The 20,289-nt window shown below is 44.1% G+C and overlaps 1 protein-coding gene across 1 annotated transcript in view; it reads right to left on the reverse strand.

Annotated features, from left to right (window-relative positions):
* Window positions 1–9,225: 9,225 nt before the first annotated feature.
* The window catches only part of NXPH2 (neurexophilin 2), a 55,058-nt gene continuing 43,994 nt past the window's right edge, over window positions 9,226–20,289 (reverse strand). Inside the window, exon 2 of the mRNA XM_080399686.1 lies at window positions 9,226–12,004. Coding sequence (XP_080255812.1) covers window positions 11,261–12,004 — 744 coding nt within the window. The 3' untranslated portion in view covers window positions 9,226–11,260. The remainder of the gene's footprint in view (window positions 12,005–20,289) is intronic.

The following is a 20,289-nucleotide window of genomic DNA, read 5'->3' on the forward strand; positions in this document are numbered from 1 at the left end:
AAATCATCAAAGAACCGTTTTTCCTTAAAAATTGCAAGTAGTACATGTTCGAAAATGTAGAAGTGAGGAAAATTCCAAAAGTCAAATCAGCCGGAGGGGATTTTTCCTTGATAAAAAAAAGTGAGTATGTGTGAAGGGAAGGAAAGCCGCTCTTAAAACTTCCCACTTACAGCTGTCTGTACTGGTTCATCATTTGTAATGCTCGTTAAAGCTTTCTTAATCATCTCATTCAAATGTCCTGAGTGCAGGAAAATTATTTGAGCAATCTCAAATTTTGAGGGTATGGCCAACTTTTGAGATGCTTAAAACTGTTCAAACTTCCAATCAATGACAATTCTGAACCTGTTGCAACAGCTTTGAAAGCCCTATCGTGCGTTTTACCAACCGTAGTCCCTTGTCTTTGGAAAATGCTGGGTTAGGTGTTAACTAAGCATGTATACGGCTGCTTTCCATTCGGGAAATGGGCTCTGTGTTGACTCCAGGTGGCTCATAAATCCCTGAGCGTGCTGCGCGCTATTCCTGCACTTCACATCTGGCAATGTAAGCAGTACATGTGCAACTCCCTCCAGCCGGGACAGCTTGCCTACTTTCTTCCTCCGTGGCAGCGATGCCCCGTGTACCACCTGGGTGTAGTATCTTCTGGGTGGGGTGTAGGAAGAAAGCTGTGCACTTGGCGTTATGTCTGCTACCAAGCTCTCGCTAAAATAACTCTGTGAGTCAGACGGACAGAATGACTGTCCGGCATCTTTTGTTCTTTGCCTGCCTGCTCTTGGGAAGTGTATGTATCCCAGGAGTCGTCTCGTATTCTGTGATCATCTGAAGAGCTGCTATTTGTAGAGGTTTCTGCACATTCATGGGGAATCCTCCTTTAGACTTGTTAGTTAGGAGGTTTCAGATTGCTAACGTAAGGCACTGCTGATATGGGTTGCCGAATTACCGCTGGGTACATAAGCCGGGGGAGCCAGGCAGGCATGCTGATGGTACAATTTGTTTTCTGAAAACCTTAGTTCAATAGAACATTTCCCTTATTACAAAAACGCACCAGCCAAATACACGTACATCTTTTGAGCTTCAGCATTACGCTTGTGTATCCTGCAGGAGATTAAAACATCAGTCATATTCTCCATATTTCATAGTCCTCTAGAAGCCCCCGGGAAGGTGCCCATGTCTGGTGACACTTATGTCCTGCCAATAAAACAACCCTCTAGAAGAAAGTCTGTGTGGGCCATGCAGCAAGATGTCAAATTAATTGTACTGAAATAATGAGTTAGCACCAAATGCTAATTAAATATTGATGAAAGTCATACTTTCAATTATCTTCATTATGGTGCAATGTTTTATGTAGACATGAAATGCTGGGAATGCGGGCATATATTATCGTTAGACTTGTCATATAAAAAATATTAGTTATGTCTCTTCTCTAAAATCCATTTTAGATGCACTGGAGGTCCATGTATAGTATCTTTCTGACATAGTAGATTTTTATTAGGGTTTTTTGTGTTTATCCTTTTGCTCTCCCCTTCCATTAAAAACCCTGCGAAGCAATCATCTTTAATGGAGAGGCTTTGTAAATACGGGCTGTGCCGCTGCTAGCTGTGGTCTGCCCCCACAGCTCCTCGCCAGCCAGCACGCTAACATGTGGCCACTGAGATGGGTCTTGCTATGATATTTTTTAACAAGTTTTTGAACTTTACTAGCTAAAGTCCTTTCAGTCTTTTTGGTTCCCGAGGAAGTAAGGGATTAGTTTCATCTTATGGATGGAAGGTTTCTGAGCATTTATTCTAATTTATACGGTCCTTCTCTGTTATCTTCTTCTTTACAAGGTTTTCTTTGCTCGCCTGAAGTGAGGTGGTGGAGGCTGCAGGAGCTCGTGACGGGTATCTCACCGCAGTCAGGCTACAGGAGCAGAGCTGGAAGGGACAACCTCGAGCTCAGAGAGGACAGCAGCTGTAGGGCACCACAGCAGAGAGAGGGATCCGAGAGCGTGAGCCTTACAGCAGGAGGTTGAGTTGAGGCAGAGGGGCATGGGTAGGTAAGATGTAACCCAGGGTGCTGTGCTTTCAGGAAAGGGGATGGGCAAGAGCTGTTCCTCTCCTCGTGTGCGTTAGCGCAGGGGAAAAGGCTTTTAAGCTTAAGAAATTAGAGGACTTTTTTTGGAAGAACTTCATTACGCAAAAACAGAAGTCCAGGACTACATGTTGCTAGGACCTAATTGCCTGGAGAGTAGAGACTAATTAGACGACAAGAGTCCCAGGAACAGTCCTAGCAGTATATTGTTTTATATGCAGTTGCCTTTGGGGAAGATGGAAAAACTTAGCACAGGATGCACAGGTCAAACATGCACAGTCGCATGCAGTCTTGTTACTCTCAAGTTCCTTTGAGCTCTTCTAGAAAGACAAAAACTTACTTCCAGAATCTGCCTCGAAAATGCTGTCCTAGAAGTTTTCTAAGCAGCAGTAGGGATTTCTTTTTGATCAGGAGACAGAGGGTATGAACCGAGGTGAAAACAAATACTTTCTGGAGACTTTGTGGAAGGGAGAAAGCTTGTACAAGGTGCTTGGGTGGGCCGGCCGCCTTTCCCAGCTGGGCTGGAGGAGAGGTCTGCTTGCTGTCTTTGAGAGTCACGTAATGGTAAATCTGTGCTGGTCGGGGGGGGAAAGCCCCCCCACCCTTTTAGTGCTGTTCTATTGTCTCTTGGCAGTAGCTGGCAATCTTTGCAGCAGGTGAAGGTTAAGGATGCTTACAGCAATGCCAGCATGAGGGGCTGGTGTGTGCCTGTGTCTGGCAAAATACACCCAGTCCCCAAGAGCGTGAATGCTCCTTGTCACTTCTAAGAGGACTGGCTTTGAGCAGGGGGTGGGTGGGTGACGTAAGATTAGAAAGGAGGGTGCAGCCTTAGTGCCACTGTCTAAGTATAAATTGTTCCTAAAAGATAACTCTGATATTATTCACTGCAGACTATATGTGAATATCCAGGGAGAGGCATTTTAAAATGATGGGTGGTGAAGCGTGGCAGAGCAAAAGGCGCACTTGAGCTGAAGAATAGCTATTACCCAGCAGAGCAGAACCACAGTACCAGCTGCCGAGAGGGTAATTCAGTGCTCATCGTGATTTTCAACCTCACTCTAAACCTATTGCTTTGGAAGCATCCCTCATCTAAGGACAAAGTTTCCCCAGACCATCAGAATAGAATCTCTCCACATCCCGAGCATGTGAAATTAATGACTGAATATTATGCTGAGAGCCATTTAATTAAAAACACTTTCATTAATAATGCAGTTGGAGAGTGTATGTGTGTTATGTAATTAAAGATAGTACATCAGTAAATGATACTATGCAAAACCAATTCAAAAAATTTAAATGAGTCATTGTAACATAAGGAACTTAATTCAAGTGGGAATAAAAGTCAACGTGAAATAAGCTCGGTTTTTCCTGGAAGCTGCAATTAATCTGCTTCTGGCAACACAATTCTATACTTGTATTTCAAATAAGGGGCTCTGCTTGTTTTAAAGCTAACTGGAGTGGTGAATCAAAATATCTTTCTCCACTCCTTTTCCAAATAAAGTAAGTATGTCTTGACGCACCGACGAGCTTGGCTGACCCGGTGGGTCTGGGCTGCCTTGCATGCTGTTCGTCTGTGGTGCCCGTTTCCCTTTGAGCAACCAGGTTGGGCTTGGCTGTGGCAAAACACTGTGCATCTGGTATTTATGGTATATTTACTTTAAAGCCAGGAGAAGGAAGTGGAAGAGGGGAGGGTATTCCCTTAGGACAGAGCGACCGCCCTGTATGGCATCTCCTCCAGGAGACTGGTGGGCATGGAAACCTCTTGTTTTCCCCGAGTACTTCAGCTAATCCAAATCTTCAGTGATTGAAGTCAGAAACGCTACAGTTAAATATATCTGACATGAGAAGTGGATTGGAATTAAGTAGTCTTAAGCACTATATAATAAATAGGCTTGCTTGTCATCTTCAGTACGGCAACTTGAAATATTTTTAATCCTTTGGTTTACCTGCTCAAAAATCTGTATTGAATATTCCATACTGGGAGCCCTGGTTAGCAGCGCCAGCCTGCTCGGCATCACCTGCCGGTGCGGCGCATGCTTCAGGTACTCCTTAAAAGCAAATGTGGATGGAGGTGTGTGACTGTGGGATTAGAACAGAGTGAAGGCTCCTCGCTGAGCAGTTCTCATACTAAGCTGAAGCACGCGTGCCCATGTTCAAGTTAAATCAGCTTGACACATTTTGAAAACATGAACTGATTTTTTTTTTTTTTTTTTTTTTTAAAGAACAGACTACAAGGAAACAATGTGAATTGTTGTTGGGCAAGTAGTAGATGACGCTGCTGTTGCTGTGCCCCTGGGGAAATGCCCGGAGCTGGCTCCTGCAGCAGGCTTTCCTGGTCCACACCAGCACCCCGTCCCTGCACCTGTGGGAGTCAGCGGGTGCTGTGGGGAGCAGCACCCACGTACCACCCCGTGTGTGAGCAGGGGCGTTTTGTCTGGCTTGGAGAGCCCCAAATCCTTTCCTGTGAGGAGGTACCCTAGAAGAGCTCAGGGTGGGTTGCGTTTCACCAGGGGCTTTTGAAATGTGGACGGAATTTGCTGCCCACCCATCTAAAAACCTCATAATTGGGGTGTTTATCTAGACCTGGCTGTCATGGCTGCTTAGGTGTTTACCACTTTAATCACAGGGACAAAACCTAGGCTCGGAGCAACGCAAGATACCTATGGTGATGTTTCTGAGTCCCAGCTGGAGGCAAGGGAGAGTGGTTTGCTTTGGGCTTGCCTGGGACTGTCTGAGCTCTAGACTCTGAAAAATTGATGTATACGAGGGACATATATAGAGTCTGGGCACCTGAAATGCGCCCTGTGTCAGGTTCTGTACCCATCACCCTCTCCCCTGATGTGGCTGGGTGCTAGCACTGTGGATCCATTTAATCACCTAGATCTCAAGTCTTGTTTCCTGGGAAGTAACGTCAGCTATAACAGAAGATACAAACCTGACCAATACTAGAAGATCTAAGCAAACATCTTAGTGACTTTAAGTGGTGGTGGTGGGGTTTGGCCATTTTTTATTTCAGGGCTAATTTAAATAACCTCCAAGTCTCATATTTCACTATTCTCTTTCTTGCCGATTTGGAACCAATTATAATGTATCACCTTCCAGGAAGATCACCAGCTTATGTGGAGCTGTTAAGATAAGGTAGCCAAAGCTTAATTGACTGCATAATGATGAAAGAGCCATGTACTGTCTGGGAATGAGGCAAGAGAATAGAGAAAACGGGATTTGCATCCGAGGGGGCTAAAATGTAGAGCTGCCAAGGGCAGATGCGCAGGGTGATGACTGAAGCACGAGATGCTAGTCTGGGATCAGGCTGCTAAGAAAACTGCCTTGTTTCCCAATGACAGTTCAAGGTTAGAGGGGCAGGGTGAGCGGTGGAATGTCTGAGACGTTTCAGAGGCACCTTTTGCACAGTTGTGGCCAAACGGCGTTGTGGCAGTGCTTGCCTGCCGCGGTCAGCTTGAGTCCCGTGGTGTCCTGGGCTCAACCTCTGGCCAGCCCTGCCTGCTGCCGAGCCAAGGGACCGTGGTCCTCCTGTGTGCCGGCCCGGCGTTTCCCACATCACTCCTTTCCCTGTGGCTGGGAAAGGCAGCTGAGCCTTTTGGCTTAAGTAGAGAAATGCTTAGCGTAGTTCAGCTTCCTGTGGCTGGGTGAGGAATCATGGATATGTGTTTTTCATGGGACTCTTTAATGTATTTTCTTCACCCTAACTAGTGTTGTTTTTTTCTCTCTGCTTTAACCTGAGGGCAGAACCAGGGAGAAGTGTCAGAAATGCAGCCAACTGTGTCAAACAGTTTCAGTACCATCGAACGGGAAGGTGCTGATACCTTTTGTGGTCTTGTTTTAGAGTTCTGCCACTCTTTATGTAGGTAGAAATTTTTTTCTTTGCAGTAAACTGTTTCACCCTGAATGTAATTGCTTTTTAATTGAGCTGCAGCTGGTGCTGGGTTTGTGCTGAGTTGGAGACTTAATTACATCTTTGGAAAAGCATTTTTTTTTTTTGTCATTTACACCCCGCGCCCCCCCCCCCCCCCCCCCCCCCCCCCCTTTAAAATTTAGTCTGAGTGAGGTTCTTCCTTGAGAGTACCAGCAACTGGAGGCTTGCTGCTGGCTGAAAACCCGCAGATATTTTGGAGAGCTGGGATGTGGCGGATGGCAGCAGTCCTGGTAGGCAGGTGCTGCCACACCGTGCCGCTGGCAGCATCCCGTGCAGTATCCGTCACTTCTGATGGCACATCTGAGCAGGCTTTGCAGACCCGTGCTCAGTGACCCTCCAAGTGAGGCATGGCCTGATGGAAGTGGGATGTTTCATGACAACTCAACTCTTCTGTAAAACCAGTCCCTTGGATCCCTCTGTTGTGGAGCCAGCGTGTTCCTTGCACGTGCGCTGAGCTGGGCTACGTAGGCAATAGGGAGCTGCCTGGTGAGATGTGGTTTAACTTCACTGGCTCCAGAGACCTGAATCCACCAGGGTTGTGACATAAATCTGCGATGTTTGTTTTTGTAGACCTGTTGAGGGGGTTACGCTAGCTCCTGGACTTTTGTCTAACACGGTACAGGTGATACCCTGTAAGTACAGCTTAGTGCCAGTTGCCAATATGTGAGAACTGTCACTTTATTTGCTAGTTTTAAAACAAAAAAGGAAGCAGCTTCCAACGGATGCTTGCAAGAGAGATGGAATGGTAAAGTCTAGTTTTTCAGATGAGACACGCTGCAGCTAAAAATCTACTTGATTGATGTGTGTTTTATTGAGCTACTTAGTATATTGTGACTTGTTACCATCTCTTCAACTGTGCATATTTGAATAGGGACAGTGGTAATGACAAATCATTATTATACTATAAATAAAACATTACCCAGATTATGCTGGTCAACAGAGCATAAAACAAATAGCAAATTCTAATGTCCTTGAATTACAATTAAAAAAAAAAAAAAAAGGCAGCACAGGATGCAGATTTGCATTGAACACCTTTGCCCAGTTGCTATGAGAGTTTTTCCAGTTGCAACAAGATTATTCAGGGCTTTTCTCTTCCAGTACTGCCTAGAAAACTTCCCCTAAAAAGAAAATGTGGCACCCCGAGGGAGCTCAGAGCAAACAATGCTCAGCTTTTGGCTTTTTTCGGTCTTGCTAGCTGCTGTAGTACAGCATGGCTGGTTGATGTAAGAGCTTGGGAATTGCCGGGCGGGCGGGGAGCCCCGGGTCCCAGTGCAATATCATCAGCACCATGATGATGGAGAGGCTGCGGAGCTCATGGCAGGATCTGACCACCGGCTAGCGTTACGAGATGGAAAGGCTGAGGGTCCAAAGGATGAAATTCTTGAGGGGAAAAGGAAAAAAACCAAACGGAGTTACTTCCCTGTTCAAGTTGAAATGATGACAAGAGAAAAATACTGACTGTGTGTGGTTCCCGCAGCACCACGGTGTGCTGTCTGGAGGAGAAAATCTGATGCTTATTTGTATAATGGATTAGCTTTTTATTGGGATTTTTTTAATATGTATATCCATGGGATGGGGAGAACAACGGCAAGCGTATTTAAGGAGCTTAAATACATATTTGCATTGATATAAATGCATACGAAACTATAATGTTGAGATTTGGATTGAAGTATGTCTATTTTAGATTAAGGTGCTGTGGTCATAAGTCATTATTGCCCATTTGGGGCACTTTCAAGAAACAGTATTTCATATTCAAAATTTTTTATTTTAAAATCTTTTGAATAAGAGTCCTGAGAGGAAACCCCATGGAAATTTGAAATTTGTCTAAAAATAGTCAGCTTTTACACAGGATTTTTTTTTTAAATATGGCCTGTTCTGTGTGAAATTATATCAAATTTAGTTCTCTTTACATGGCCAGTGTGAAATTTGACCTAACAAAGTGTGTCACTTTGGGTCATTGAATTGTATTTGGCTTACCTTGCTAGGTGTAAATAACTTATTAATCTGTTTTTTGATTGTGCTAAGACTGTAAACACTTTTTTTTTTTGCAGTGACTTTCTCAAAACTGATCTGAGAAAAGCCCAGCATAATGCTTTCAAGCTAATTTTTAAAGTATTGTGACTGGAACAAGCACGGCGGCAAGTTCTGTGGCATGGTGGGTTTGGGTACCGAGCGTCCCTCCTGCTCCGGGGGGTGGGCAGGAGGAGGGTGCTGCGAACTTCTCCCATCGCCCCGGCATCAAAGCATGGGAACGCTGGTCAGACGCTGGTGCCAGGGGTTAGCTTCCCCCTGGGAAAACACTCGGACCATGTTAAAGCAGCCGCTGAGTCTCCTTGGGCTTTCGCTGAGCTGTCCCGTGTCGGCCAGGCATGGAGTGAGCCAGGCGGCTTCTCCATTGTTAGGTTTGGGGGCAGGGAAGCTCCTTGGTGGGACTTACTGGTGAGAGATGGCAGCTCTTCCCACTGCTCTGCCAGTTGGAGCTGTGTCCAGGGCAGGATGGGTATGGTCTGGCTTAACCCTCTCCTCCTCCTGCCGTCACAGGCTCCGTTCCTCCGCTGCTCCCCGTACCCAGCGCTGCAGCCATGGCGTGGTGGCACCAGCCCCAGCATCACTCAAAGAGCCCGAGTGTTGTTTTAAGCCAAAAGCTGCCGGCTGGATGAATGTCTTCGCAGTGTCCAAGAAGCTCAGGCACTAAACCTGTTAAAATACTTGTCCCTTGATTCATAACAGCTTTTCCATCTGAATCCCCAGGTGGCCCAGGCTCCGAGTGTTTCCAGAGCAACGTTTGGTAGCTCAAGGCCCTGGTTTGTCTTCCTGAGGTCTGGAAACCTCAGCCTGGGCCCTGGCTGGGCCTGGCACCCGTTGTGCTGAGGAACTGAGCGAAGGCAGGATTGGCAGTGGCCTGCGTGTCTCCCAGCATCTTCCTGCTTGGAAACGTTTTCTAATTTGGAGTAACCTCTTTACTTTAAATGCACCTTGCATAATTATTAAACAGTTCATGATTCTCAAAACATGTACTTCATTTCTCAGATATCGTGAAACTCCCTTGAACCTGTCCTGCCTGGGCTTGTAGCACAGCTCAACATGGTGCGTGCTTAAATATCTCCTAGAAAAAACAAATTCCAGCTGGGGAAAAATGTTCAGTGGTGTGTTGCAGTGCCTTCGTTTTACTTTGTGTCTTTATATAGACAACATTTAAAAAAACCAACCAATATGCTACAAGCAAGTGCCAGATTTAGCAAACTCTCTTTATTTACATACAAATACATGTACACATATATTCTGTATATGTACACATATTTAAGTGTATATACATACATGATTTCCACATACTCTACAATAAATAGCATGTAGGGTTTTCTTTTAGTTGCCTACAGTGCTGAGTAAAAATACATGGCAATAAAATCATGGCTTACAGCTAAGTTACAAAAGCACCAACCACTGAACTCATAGCAATAAATCCAAGCTTATATACAGCCAGAACGAGGACACGCTATACAGAATACAAAGTAGACCATCTTGTAGGAATCAACAGTAATAGACAAACTAAAAAACATCATTTAGACCAGGAGAGACTCTGTGTAAAATAAGATGAGGGAAAATATTTAGATTATTGATCAAACTAAACCACACATTAGAATTTGTCACCTAAAAAGAAAAACAAATTAGCCAGTTACTTGTATATTTTTAACAAGAGTAATTTTTTTGTATGACTCTTCACCAAGGAAATCAGAATTAATCTCATGAGTGAGTCCTTCTGAGCAATCATGGTCATTTGTCTGGGTGCACACCCCTGGAACAGAGTATTTTAATAGTACTTTGCTTAAGCTGTAACTTCCTGGACCCTGCACGTAAGTTTGATCGGAGGCAATATAAAGCACTTCCTCAGCCAGCTTCTCCCATGGGACCTGCGACATCAAACTGTCACAAAGGACTATGACAGTAAATGGGTGGCAGCAGCAGCAGAATCAATACCCAACGAAAGCGTGGGGCGTTGATGCTTGAAGCGGTGGTGCTGAAGCCAACCACCATGGGCTGCGGTGGGAGCGGCATCTGCCCTCTCAAAGCCAAACCCCAGCTGGACCCTCTGTTGTTACAAGTAAGGGTGGTGGAGGGTTCCTATTCTGTGCCTAGGGGAGAGGCTGGCTGAATATTTTAATACTGATAGTAGTTGTTGAAATCTGCTTTATGAGGCGAAGCTGCATAGATTTGTAGATTTTTGTTCTCTTTATCATTGCTTCTGTTTTGACTTAAAGTTGCAATGCAGTACTGAGGAGGACAACTGGGTGCCGTTAAGCAGAAAGCCTGTTGTTCAGGTAGCATCCTTATGCTGGCACGTGTTTTCCTTGCTGCAATACAGTGCTAAGAGGGCTAGATAGCAAAATAATTACTTGCTTTTGCTGAAGCCAGACCGTGCTAAAATTCTCAGACTTAAACAGAGATTATCTTTTTTCCAAGGTACATATATTCTCTATCACTGTAAAACTAGTACCAGTGTATACGTAAACATTTGAGAAAAATAAAAACCAGTGGTGACCACAGAAGGAAGAAACGTACACCAAACCTGCTCACCTGGTGGGGCTAATGAACTAAAGCTCATCAATGTCTAATTACATCATTGCATATCCACGGGTAAGAAGTCTGAAGGAAGAACTACTCACTCCTCACTTCAATGAATACGTACAACTACTACAAGTCAAAAATGCAGATTCCTTTTTTTATTTCTGTCCTAGATATAGCACTTTCTCTTCGTGTTTGGACTTGATTCCTTGAGCCCTGTGTGTCTAACATTTTTTAGGAAACTAGTGGAAGAGCTGTTTTATTTGGATTTTGTATATAAGCACCTGGGAGTCCACTTCATCATTTGTTCTTTAGATTGTCATCTAAAGTTCCCAGTAAGAAATAGGATCCTGCTAAGTGCTGCCGAATTCAAGTAACAGACAACCTCTCTGCCATTGAGTCTAGTGTAAAAAAACCCTGATTTTCAAGATTGATGTTCATTACAGACATAATTTTGTTTGATTTTTGTTATGCATCTGCCTAGTAGTTCCCTTATTGATGACAAGAGCGCTAAAATGCAATGGTCTCAAATGAAAATGATCATTACAGAAATAGTTTGATTATTTACGATACAGCACAAACACAGCTACAGTTTTTAAAGACTTTTTAACCTGATAGGAAAACATATTCTTCTCCAAAAGGTTAATGGAAATGCTTATTTTTGTGACTGATGCTGTATCTCTACCATTACCCACGATCATATCAGCCAGAGGACAAGTATGGAGTCTCACTATGGTAATTATAATCAGGACAGACCTTTTGCACCAGTTTGTAATCTACACTGTAAAAAGCAATGTAAATGCAGATGACTTTAAATGGTTTGGAACACAACCAGGAGACATGGCTTTGGGTCTGCTCTTGATAGCAGATCTTTGAAGGGTCAAAATTGCACAAGGCAGTTTTTTTAGCGCGGTCTGTTTTTTCGTACTCGATTCGGCAATTAAAGGACTTGGATTCCTTGGTCTCCAGTGTTGACTGTGGGGATGATTCAAACTCAACCACCTTGGAAGGTGGCACCAGGCTTACAGAAACATTGCCCAGACCTGTGGAGTTATGTCGGAAATAAACACTGAAGGTCCCGTTGCCGTGATCAACGATTTTCCCTGTGATCAGGAGGTTCAGCTTAACAGTTTTGATGTTAGAGTGGAAGTCGCCCCATCCAAACATTTTCTTGAATTTCCCAGTTTTTACTATAGGTCTACGTTTAGTTCGTGCGAGAGATTCCTGAACCTCCGTGATGTTGGACAACCAATCCCAAAAGTTTTCTATGCTGTCTGAGTAGGACACTTGGCCGTGTTTCAGTACTGGAGATGGCTTAACAAACAGGCGTAAAGGATTGATGATCCTGGAATGGACCACGTTGTCAACCAGTGTCTCTGCAGCATCCTTGTCTTCCCAATCCAGCACGTCTGTGGCTTGTACGACTTGATTAGCGTCACAAAATACCTGTTTCAAAACAGAAGGAAAGAGTTGTATAAAGTGTGAAAATAAAACAGTCAAGATACAAAAGGAGCCATTAATATTTATTCTCACACCAATAAGGTCTGAACCAGTCCAGTCATGTGGACTACTCTAGTGAGTAATTGCTGCCCCACGAAAGCTCAAGGACTTTACTCAAAATGGCTTGTAGAGGATGCAAAAAGTTCAGTGGAAGCCATCCACTGGGACAAATGGGTAAACCTCTGGTCAAGGGCTGTGATGTGCGAGGGCAGACGGGCACCCTTTGCTCACGGGTGTGTTAGATGAAAACATGCTGAAGTAAGCTGGAAAACCTGAAGAGCAAAGTGGCACCACTGCTAAAAGACGGAGTGAAATAAAGTAGCAGAATTTTCCATTCCCCTTTGTTTTTTTGCCCCACTTAACCTCCCCACTGGTTTAGGCTTGAAAACCCTGTCTTACCTAGCTGCTTCTGGTGGTGTAATTGTGCACCAAAATGTTTATTACACATTCGCCTTTTCGGGTGTTGTCTTTTCCTTTTTTTCCACACTTGGCACGCCCATTTGTGCTGTTAGTTTGAGATGGATGACGAAAATGACCATATTTTTGGTGTGTTGGTTTCAGTAGCTAAACTGCCTTCCTAGAAGGCCCAGCCTTCAAGAAGTGCTGAGTGATCCCAGCTGCGCAGCCCATCTCATTTTTCAGAAACATGGCTAGGCTGAGCTAAGTCTAATGCAAAATTGGCTGTAATCAGAAAGCAAGTAACTACTTCTGGTAGTGACAGAATGGTGTTAGTTTCAGAATCAAACGCGCAGGTCTCAGTAAATAGCAATTTCCAATTTAATGTGGAGAAGCCCATGTGCATTCTAACTGTATGCTCAGAGATGTCCCGTTGAAAATGCAGAACTTGAGCGTATGCACAAGGTCAGAAGCAGGATCCCTGTTTCAACAGACTAGAAATGATCATCTAACTTTTTCTTGTTAGGTCCTTTAAAGCTTGAATGTAAGTTTTAGAGAACGTGTTTTTAGGGTTTGTTCTGTTCAGGACCGTCTTATGCTGTCATCCTAATGTACAAAGAAAAACTTTTCCAGCTGCAATTATTCTTATAAAATGTGTGAACAGAAAGGTGCTTAAAGTGGAAAGAATAATGAGTGGTGCTGTGCTGCCCTCCCACCCAGCAAAAACCAGCTGCTGCCTCTTCCTCCTGGCAAAATGCTGCTCCCGCTCCACCATCGAGCTTGCGGTGCCAGGACCCGGGTGTTCGGCTCCCAGCATTACTGCCACGCAGGATGATGTGTTGACTACCCAGGAGGCAACCGCAGCCAGGCTACGGGGAGGGAGTTTGCCTAAAGCAGCTGAAACACCAGGCACTGACACCGAATTCATGGGGTGGGATTCTGTGCTGCTTGTCTCACTAGGGAAACTGCAGCGCTGGGCTTGCTTTTCCCTCTGCTGCTGCTCCCAAAGGCGTCTTTCATGCCCTAGCAGTACTTAGTTTCTACAATATTCATTTGTTACTTCTGTAATTTTTGATTTTTCGTTTCATCATCTGGCAAAGATCAGAAACTCTAAAGCCTTTATCTTCCAGCGATAGGCTCCAAACGCGAACCCAAACCCACTCACCGCATCTTCTTCCTCATTAACCCTAATGTGGTAATTAAGATCCAATGTTGAAAGGTGGCCACCACGGCAACGGGCACAACTAAAATGTTGAAAGGCGGCCACGGCTATCGCTAAATCAATCGGCAGCTGGATGGGAATGTAGTGGTCAGGTGTGTCTCTGCAGAAACACGTTAGTTTCTTTTTCAGATTAGAAAGAGGGGGAAAAAAGACAGCAGTGATCAGTCTCAGCCCGAGACCTTGCACGTCAGCTCCCTGCCTCCACGCTACATTTTTTATGGCTGAGCTATGAACCCAGAAAAATAGGAGAATCTAATGGAAACAGTGACAGATGTTTATCTGTACCAGCACAAATAGCGCTGTCATAACGATGCTGGGGGAAGCATCGTTTCCGCTGTGATGGAAAGCTCCTGGTGAAGCAATGTCATGTTTATGCATGGTTCTTCAGCCACTTCTGAGCCTGCTCGCAAGCTCAAAATCAGCTGGGTGATGCTAGGAACAGCTGGCCATCACCACTGCCAGACATACAGCTCCCCTGCTGCCGAGAAGTCACTCTGTTCAGATGAAACAAGAACTGATGCACACATTCACCCATCCTTCACCCCAAAACTGACCTGAGGCCTTCAGAATCACAAAAAAAAGAGGCTTTGCTGCTGCGTTTCTAGATCCTAGCTGGGACCGGGGGCCTGGCAGTGCTGAAATAGCAGAAACTTTTCTCTGTGTTTGCATGGCTAAATGCTGTGCTGCTGGAAATGCCAAGGACCGTTCAAAACTGTGGGCACCTATAGTCAGTATTGCTGTTAGCCACTGAGCCGGGGCAAATGGCGACTGGAAATTTTAAGGAGAAATCCATAGAAATCAAGCTGGTTCACAGGGGGTTCTGACTTTTCTTGCGTCTGCACCCAGCTCTGCCTGTCCTCTGGCAAGGGCACAGGAGCGCACACACACACAATTGTCCTTCTGGGCTACTTTTCTTTTGCAATGTTTATTGAAATCCGTGCAATGGCTCTTTGGCTTTTCTCCCCTCTCCTTTTATGAAGAGATCTAGAGGGCATTGAGTCATGTGTTACTGGTAATACTCAATGTATGTCTCTTCAGGGGGCTCTCACTCCAAATGAGATAGCAGAGCATTGCATTCTGAACTGCTTTTTTCAGAAGGCTCTGATATAAAAAGAAGAAATATGTAGGTATAACGTTCGGGATGGCTGAAGGGTGGGAAACAAACGCACGCTGGAACTGGGTGGGCTGATTGCATTGATAAGGTATTAGGGCACAACTATTTCAAAACCACGATGGTGGAACTGCAGAGTTGCATCATGCTAAACTACTACTTTTAATTATCTATGTGTTATACCGAACGAGGTGTACTCACAAGATAATGAAATGTCCTGGAACTACAGTGATGTGAACTATTCGTGTGGTGACGAAACAACTTTCATAATATGGGAACATGAAATCATTAATATGTTGAATTATAAAGTTGTAATATTCCTGTTTATGGCTTTGACAGCAATCACTAGCCACTGTTGAAAGTTGTATCCTACGCTCAACCTGAGCAATTTTTTCCTCCTCCTCTTTGAAATGGTTTGCAGACTGTAGGATGCTCCAATCTTGTGCAGCCTTAATTCTTGACTCTGCTTCATCCTACCGCTGTCTTGTTTCACTGACTTCATTATAGGAACGGGATCCAGAGGCTGACAGCATTGCCAGCTCAGTCGGTTGCAGGGAAGGGGACTTTACAGGCTCCGGGTAGTACATTTGTTGTGTTTTGCAAATGTTCAGTAAAATGGTACCTAACAAAGAACCACCTGGTTCTGCTCAGTGCCCAGCGCAGGAGCAGGAATGAGGGTGCATTGTTCAGAAATGTGAATAATACTTGTGCTTTTTTAATGTAAAACCTTTTTTGTGCACGTGCAGATTTGATTTTTTTTTCTTTTTGTATTTTGAATAAAGCTGTCTGCAACATAAGAGAATTGAACTCCAATGCTTCATTTTTCTCTGTACCTTGCAAAGGCCCTTTCCTTGATGACAGCTTTTTGCTATTAGCAAGGATGGGCCGATGCTCTTTGTTCAGCTGTTTATTCATGTTGGTTAGCAATTTCCGGGCAATAAAAAAATCTGTATTAAAAGAATGCAGCACATGCTGGAAAAAAATTACTTCCTCAGCATCTTTCTATTTCACTATAATGCTTCTCTATAGTGGAAAATATTGCTAGCATGGTATTTGAAAAATACTAGCTTAGGGAAGTTAGTGTATACATTTAAATGGATGGCTATTGCTGTAGTTCTCCTCTGCTGCACCTGCATTTTCCCATCCCCTCCAAACCATCCATTTCCAAACAGAAGAAATCACCTAATCTTTTTGCATATTGCAGAGGCTGTAAAATGTCACCCAGTTACCCTAAAGTTTCCATTCGGCTGTAGATATTTTCCAGTAAAAAGCATAATCTTGGACCTGTGGAGAAGTACGGGATCCATGACCCGTAAATTGTTGTTTCCTTTTGCTACGTTAACCACAAGCACAGCTCAAACCAAGGATGCTGGCGTTTATGGAGTTTTAAACTTCAAACCATTGGTTCTTCCTGCACGCTCCTCTGAAAGATGCTGATGGCCCTTCAAAACCTTTCTCTTCCATGGGTAATCCTGACCGTGGTAGGACAGAATAAGCTTAAATAATGTTCCCTGTGAAGTATTTTTGAGAAATGAGCCTGCCTTGATGAGACACTGGTGTCACTAAATGTGATATTTTCTCTAATTGCCCAAATAAATTTGGGTTCATCTGGAAGTTGCTCCCGTGCCTTTCTCTGTGGGCAAGGCACTAAATAAAAGCAGGTGTAACTGTGCAAGAGTTAATTGTTTTGATGCTTTGAGAATTTTATCCAGGTTATTCATCAATCACCAGCAATCATTTCTATAGCTTCACCCCTGCCAGGAATCATTTAAAAACTCTCGGCAATTAGCTGAAATAAATAGGTCTGGTGGGATAAACAGCTCTGAAGCACCATGTAGCCACTCCCTGGTGCTGCTGTGAGCTTTTTATCCCACCAGTGGGGAGGAAGGGGTGACAGGAGCGAGGTAGTACCCAGTAACCTCCTCCAGCCCCCAGTTTCACCAGTGAAAAACTCATACTGGGGGAGGCTTCCAGTGGTCTCGCTTTCTGCTACTTCTATCCCTCAGGCTGTATCTCATGGGTTTATGTTTGTGTCACTGCTGCAGCAGCCCAGGATACTTCTCTGGCTTCCTTGTGCTAATTTCAGCTCCTTACAAGCTGTGTGCTGCACGGATAACGCAGCATCATTGAGCAGTTGCACAAAAACCTCAGTCTGAAGGGGGGGGGGGGGGGGCGGGGGGGGGCAAGAGAAATAGCTCTGCTTTGTCTGTTTGAAAATTCAACGATTTCAACACATTTATCAAATTTTAAATAATTTATGCCTTGACAGCCCTTACCAATTTTGCAAAGCACACACATTAACCGGATACAATGATCTCATATTAGCTTTTTCAGCATCTTACACTGGAGCTCAGAAAGATTAATAAAAACTCAGCCCATCATCAATTAAATGGAAAAACATAAAATTGTGTTCCATTATAGCCTTTTTTTTTTTTTTCCCCAGAAAATGATGACAGGTTCTAATAATTCATCACAACAAGCTGAGCTTGAACTTTACTGATTATTAAATACGTTTTTCCCAAAGGCAGAGGCCATGATGGGTTTTATGGCAGCAGATGTGATTGCTGTCAGGAATGCTTCAAGGAATTCAGGAATTAAGCAACATCTTCTTTCAGCAGGACTATATAAAAGAGCCGTGTTTGTTCCATCTAGTCACAGCCTTATTTTTCAGGATAAGCCCGTTTGCTTTCATAATTGTAAGGTGGATTAACTTTCATTAAGCACTGCAGCTTTTCCTGGGAATGAAAGCTGTGAATTAACAACTTAGGGTACCACACACAAAAATCCTTAAGGATGCCTCGATCTTCAGCTGCCCAAACACAAGCTCAGGTTTTTGCTTGGAAACTCTTGGGGTTTGATCCCTTCTCCCAAGCTTTTGGATTTCCCTTGAGGAAACAAAATGGTGCAGGTCAGCCTGCCCCAAGAAACAAGGCATTGCTTTGCACTGAATCAAAAAGGGTTTCATTTCCAGACAGGTCCTGGCACTTGCATTGATTCTGGCTCCCCCTGACCTTGCAGTCAGCTGCAGCCCCCAGCCCCCTCGTGCCAAGGTGAATTAGATGGCAGTAGCTGCAGCAGGTGAAAATGGGGTGTGCTCTGCTTTATAGGCAGCGTGCAACATCCTGCCACGGTCTGGAGTTTGTGGCTTTTCTCAGAAGGTGTATTTTAAATAAGATAAATACAGAGGAGTTGATATAAGCTACTTATGAGAAATTGTTTTTGTAAGGTAAAAAGTGTCTGTGAATACCTGAAGGCCTGACAGCAGGGTAGGTGGCTCTCATACTGGGAAAATAACGAGCTCCAAAGAAATACGACTTCTGTATTTTATTTCAGTTGTGAAGAAAGTGCAACAATGACTTGAGATATTTGAGATGAAGGTGCTGCTAAAACATATTTGGCTGTTTGCTTTACTTCCTGAGCTGAATTCTTCTGCCGTGGTTATGGTGCAGTTGATGAAGGACCCTGAGGTGCTCAGGGTGATTGTCCCCTTCCCAGTGGGTGGCCAACTCCCAGCCAGCCCAGGGGGCTGCAGGCTGCCGAGGGTGCTCCTGGTGATGCCACCTGCGTGGCAGCCCAGGCTGACCTGTGAGGGATCTGTGAGCCTTCCATGTGGCACTAAGCTGGTGGGAAGGAACAGGGATTTACTTTTGCCAAACTTCAAGAAATGAAAGAAATGACAAAAGACATCTAGACATCTCAGCTGGAGGTTGAGAGCGGAGTCTTTGTGTCCTACATGGCTCTGAAGCAGCGCTTGCAGTTTGCAGCCTGGAAGAAAGGAGAGGTGCGAGCAGCACATGGGCAAAAGCAGGACCTGAATATTACTGAAGGTCCTGCCCATTAGCTTGATTAGTTGAACAGCCCCAGTTTCATTATGCATTTGTCAAAAGCAGGGAATTAATTATTTCTCCATGTAAATGAAGAGGCTACACAGAAATTGCCGTCACCATTTACCCATGCTAATGGGGACAGTGGGATCTGAGTATTTGGAAGAGCGGCTGAACCTTGTAACGGAGAGTGCCCTTGCTCTCCAGGCACCCGAAACACTTTCCTACAGTTGTACAACCTCTCCCTTGATAAACTGTAAATAAATAAATACAGCTCGTTGTTGTGCCTGGCTTTCTCTCTCCTGTGGGTAATGACAGACACTTTGAAATACTCTGGTGCAAAGATAAAATTATATTGGAAACTCAGAGTTCACCTCCTTGATTTCTGTCTCATTTTAAAATGGATCCTCAAGAAAGGCTGTGGGGTTCTGCCTGCTGATCGCAGCAAAGATATCCTTTATGGGGGGAACTGCAGAGCAGGGAGTGTGTTGTCAGAAGCACTGCTGATCTCTAGCTGGACAGTGGCAGTGTACCCCGACTTCTCAAAATCCCTCTATCATGTGAGGGAGGCTGCAATTTGTAAAGTTTTAAAGGATCAAACAGCTATTGCTACTTTCTTTCACTCAGGAAAGGCGGACAGAAATCCCCTGTTCAATAGCTAATATAATTGAATTGCTTTAACAATTTTGTCCTGTCTCCTGTAGTTAAAACGAAAATGACAAGCTGCTTCAGCAGACAAAAAAAGCCTTCATGATCGAACCTTACAGCCCATTAAATTTTCTGCTTGTAAATGTATCCCACAAAGAAATTCACCCCCTGCAGAGGGATGCTGTACTAGAAAGGGAGTGATCGTTGCTGTACCGCTACATCCTGCCATCAGTGACTGGTGATGGGGCTTCCTCCAAAGCCATCGTGCTTCAGCATCACCGGGAAAGCGCCCAAGCGGTGCAAGTGGAAAATGACAGAAAGAAAATGAGGAATGGCAGACTAAAACTATTTATCAATATATTAATTGTGAATATTAATACTTTCTGACATATCATTGTCTGAAAGTCAACTAATCCTGCTAAACACAAGTACACACTTAAAATACCTGAAAAAGAAGTGACAATAAGGGTAAGGCTGAAGCTTTCACTGATGTTTTAGCCTTTCACCTTTCAGGAGTTTCAGACTGTCACAGAAGGCAAGTCAGAAAACACAAATTGGAAACATGAAAGCCAATATGCGACTCAGCACTATTTTTCCATCCTGTAACATGGCAAATTCCTCTTCTGCTCTCACGGCAGGTGCGCAGGAAGCTAATGAAGTGTGGTTCACGGCACACCGCTGAAAGGTGCTTTGCCATTTTTCCTCAAAAGATCTGAGAGAGGAAGATCTCTATCTACATCTGTACATACCTAAAGGCTAGGCAAGGTGACAGGTAGAAATCTTTAATGAGAGTATGAGATGATAACATCCAAATAATCCGCAGACAAAAATATGAATCTAAAATGCAGGGTATGTTGGGAGAAGTTCCAATTCAGGAGATGATTTCATTGCATATTTTTCAACAAAAGATACTTCAAACTCAGTAGAATATTTTACAGGGGGAAAAATCACTTTAAAATTCTCCAATTTGTGTGAGAAAGCGAAAAAGTATTTTACTAAAGCAGCACTTTAGTAAAGAAAAAAAATTGGG

Source organism: Falco punctatus, assembly GCF_963210335.1.
Source record: "Falco punctatus genome assembly, chromosome: 8".
NCBI classification, from domain to species: Eukaryota; Metazoa; Chordata; class Aves; order Falconiformes; family Falconidae; genus Falco; species Falco punctatus.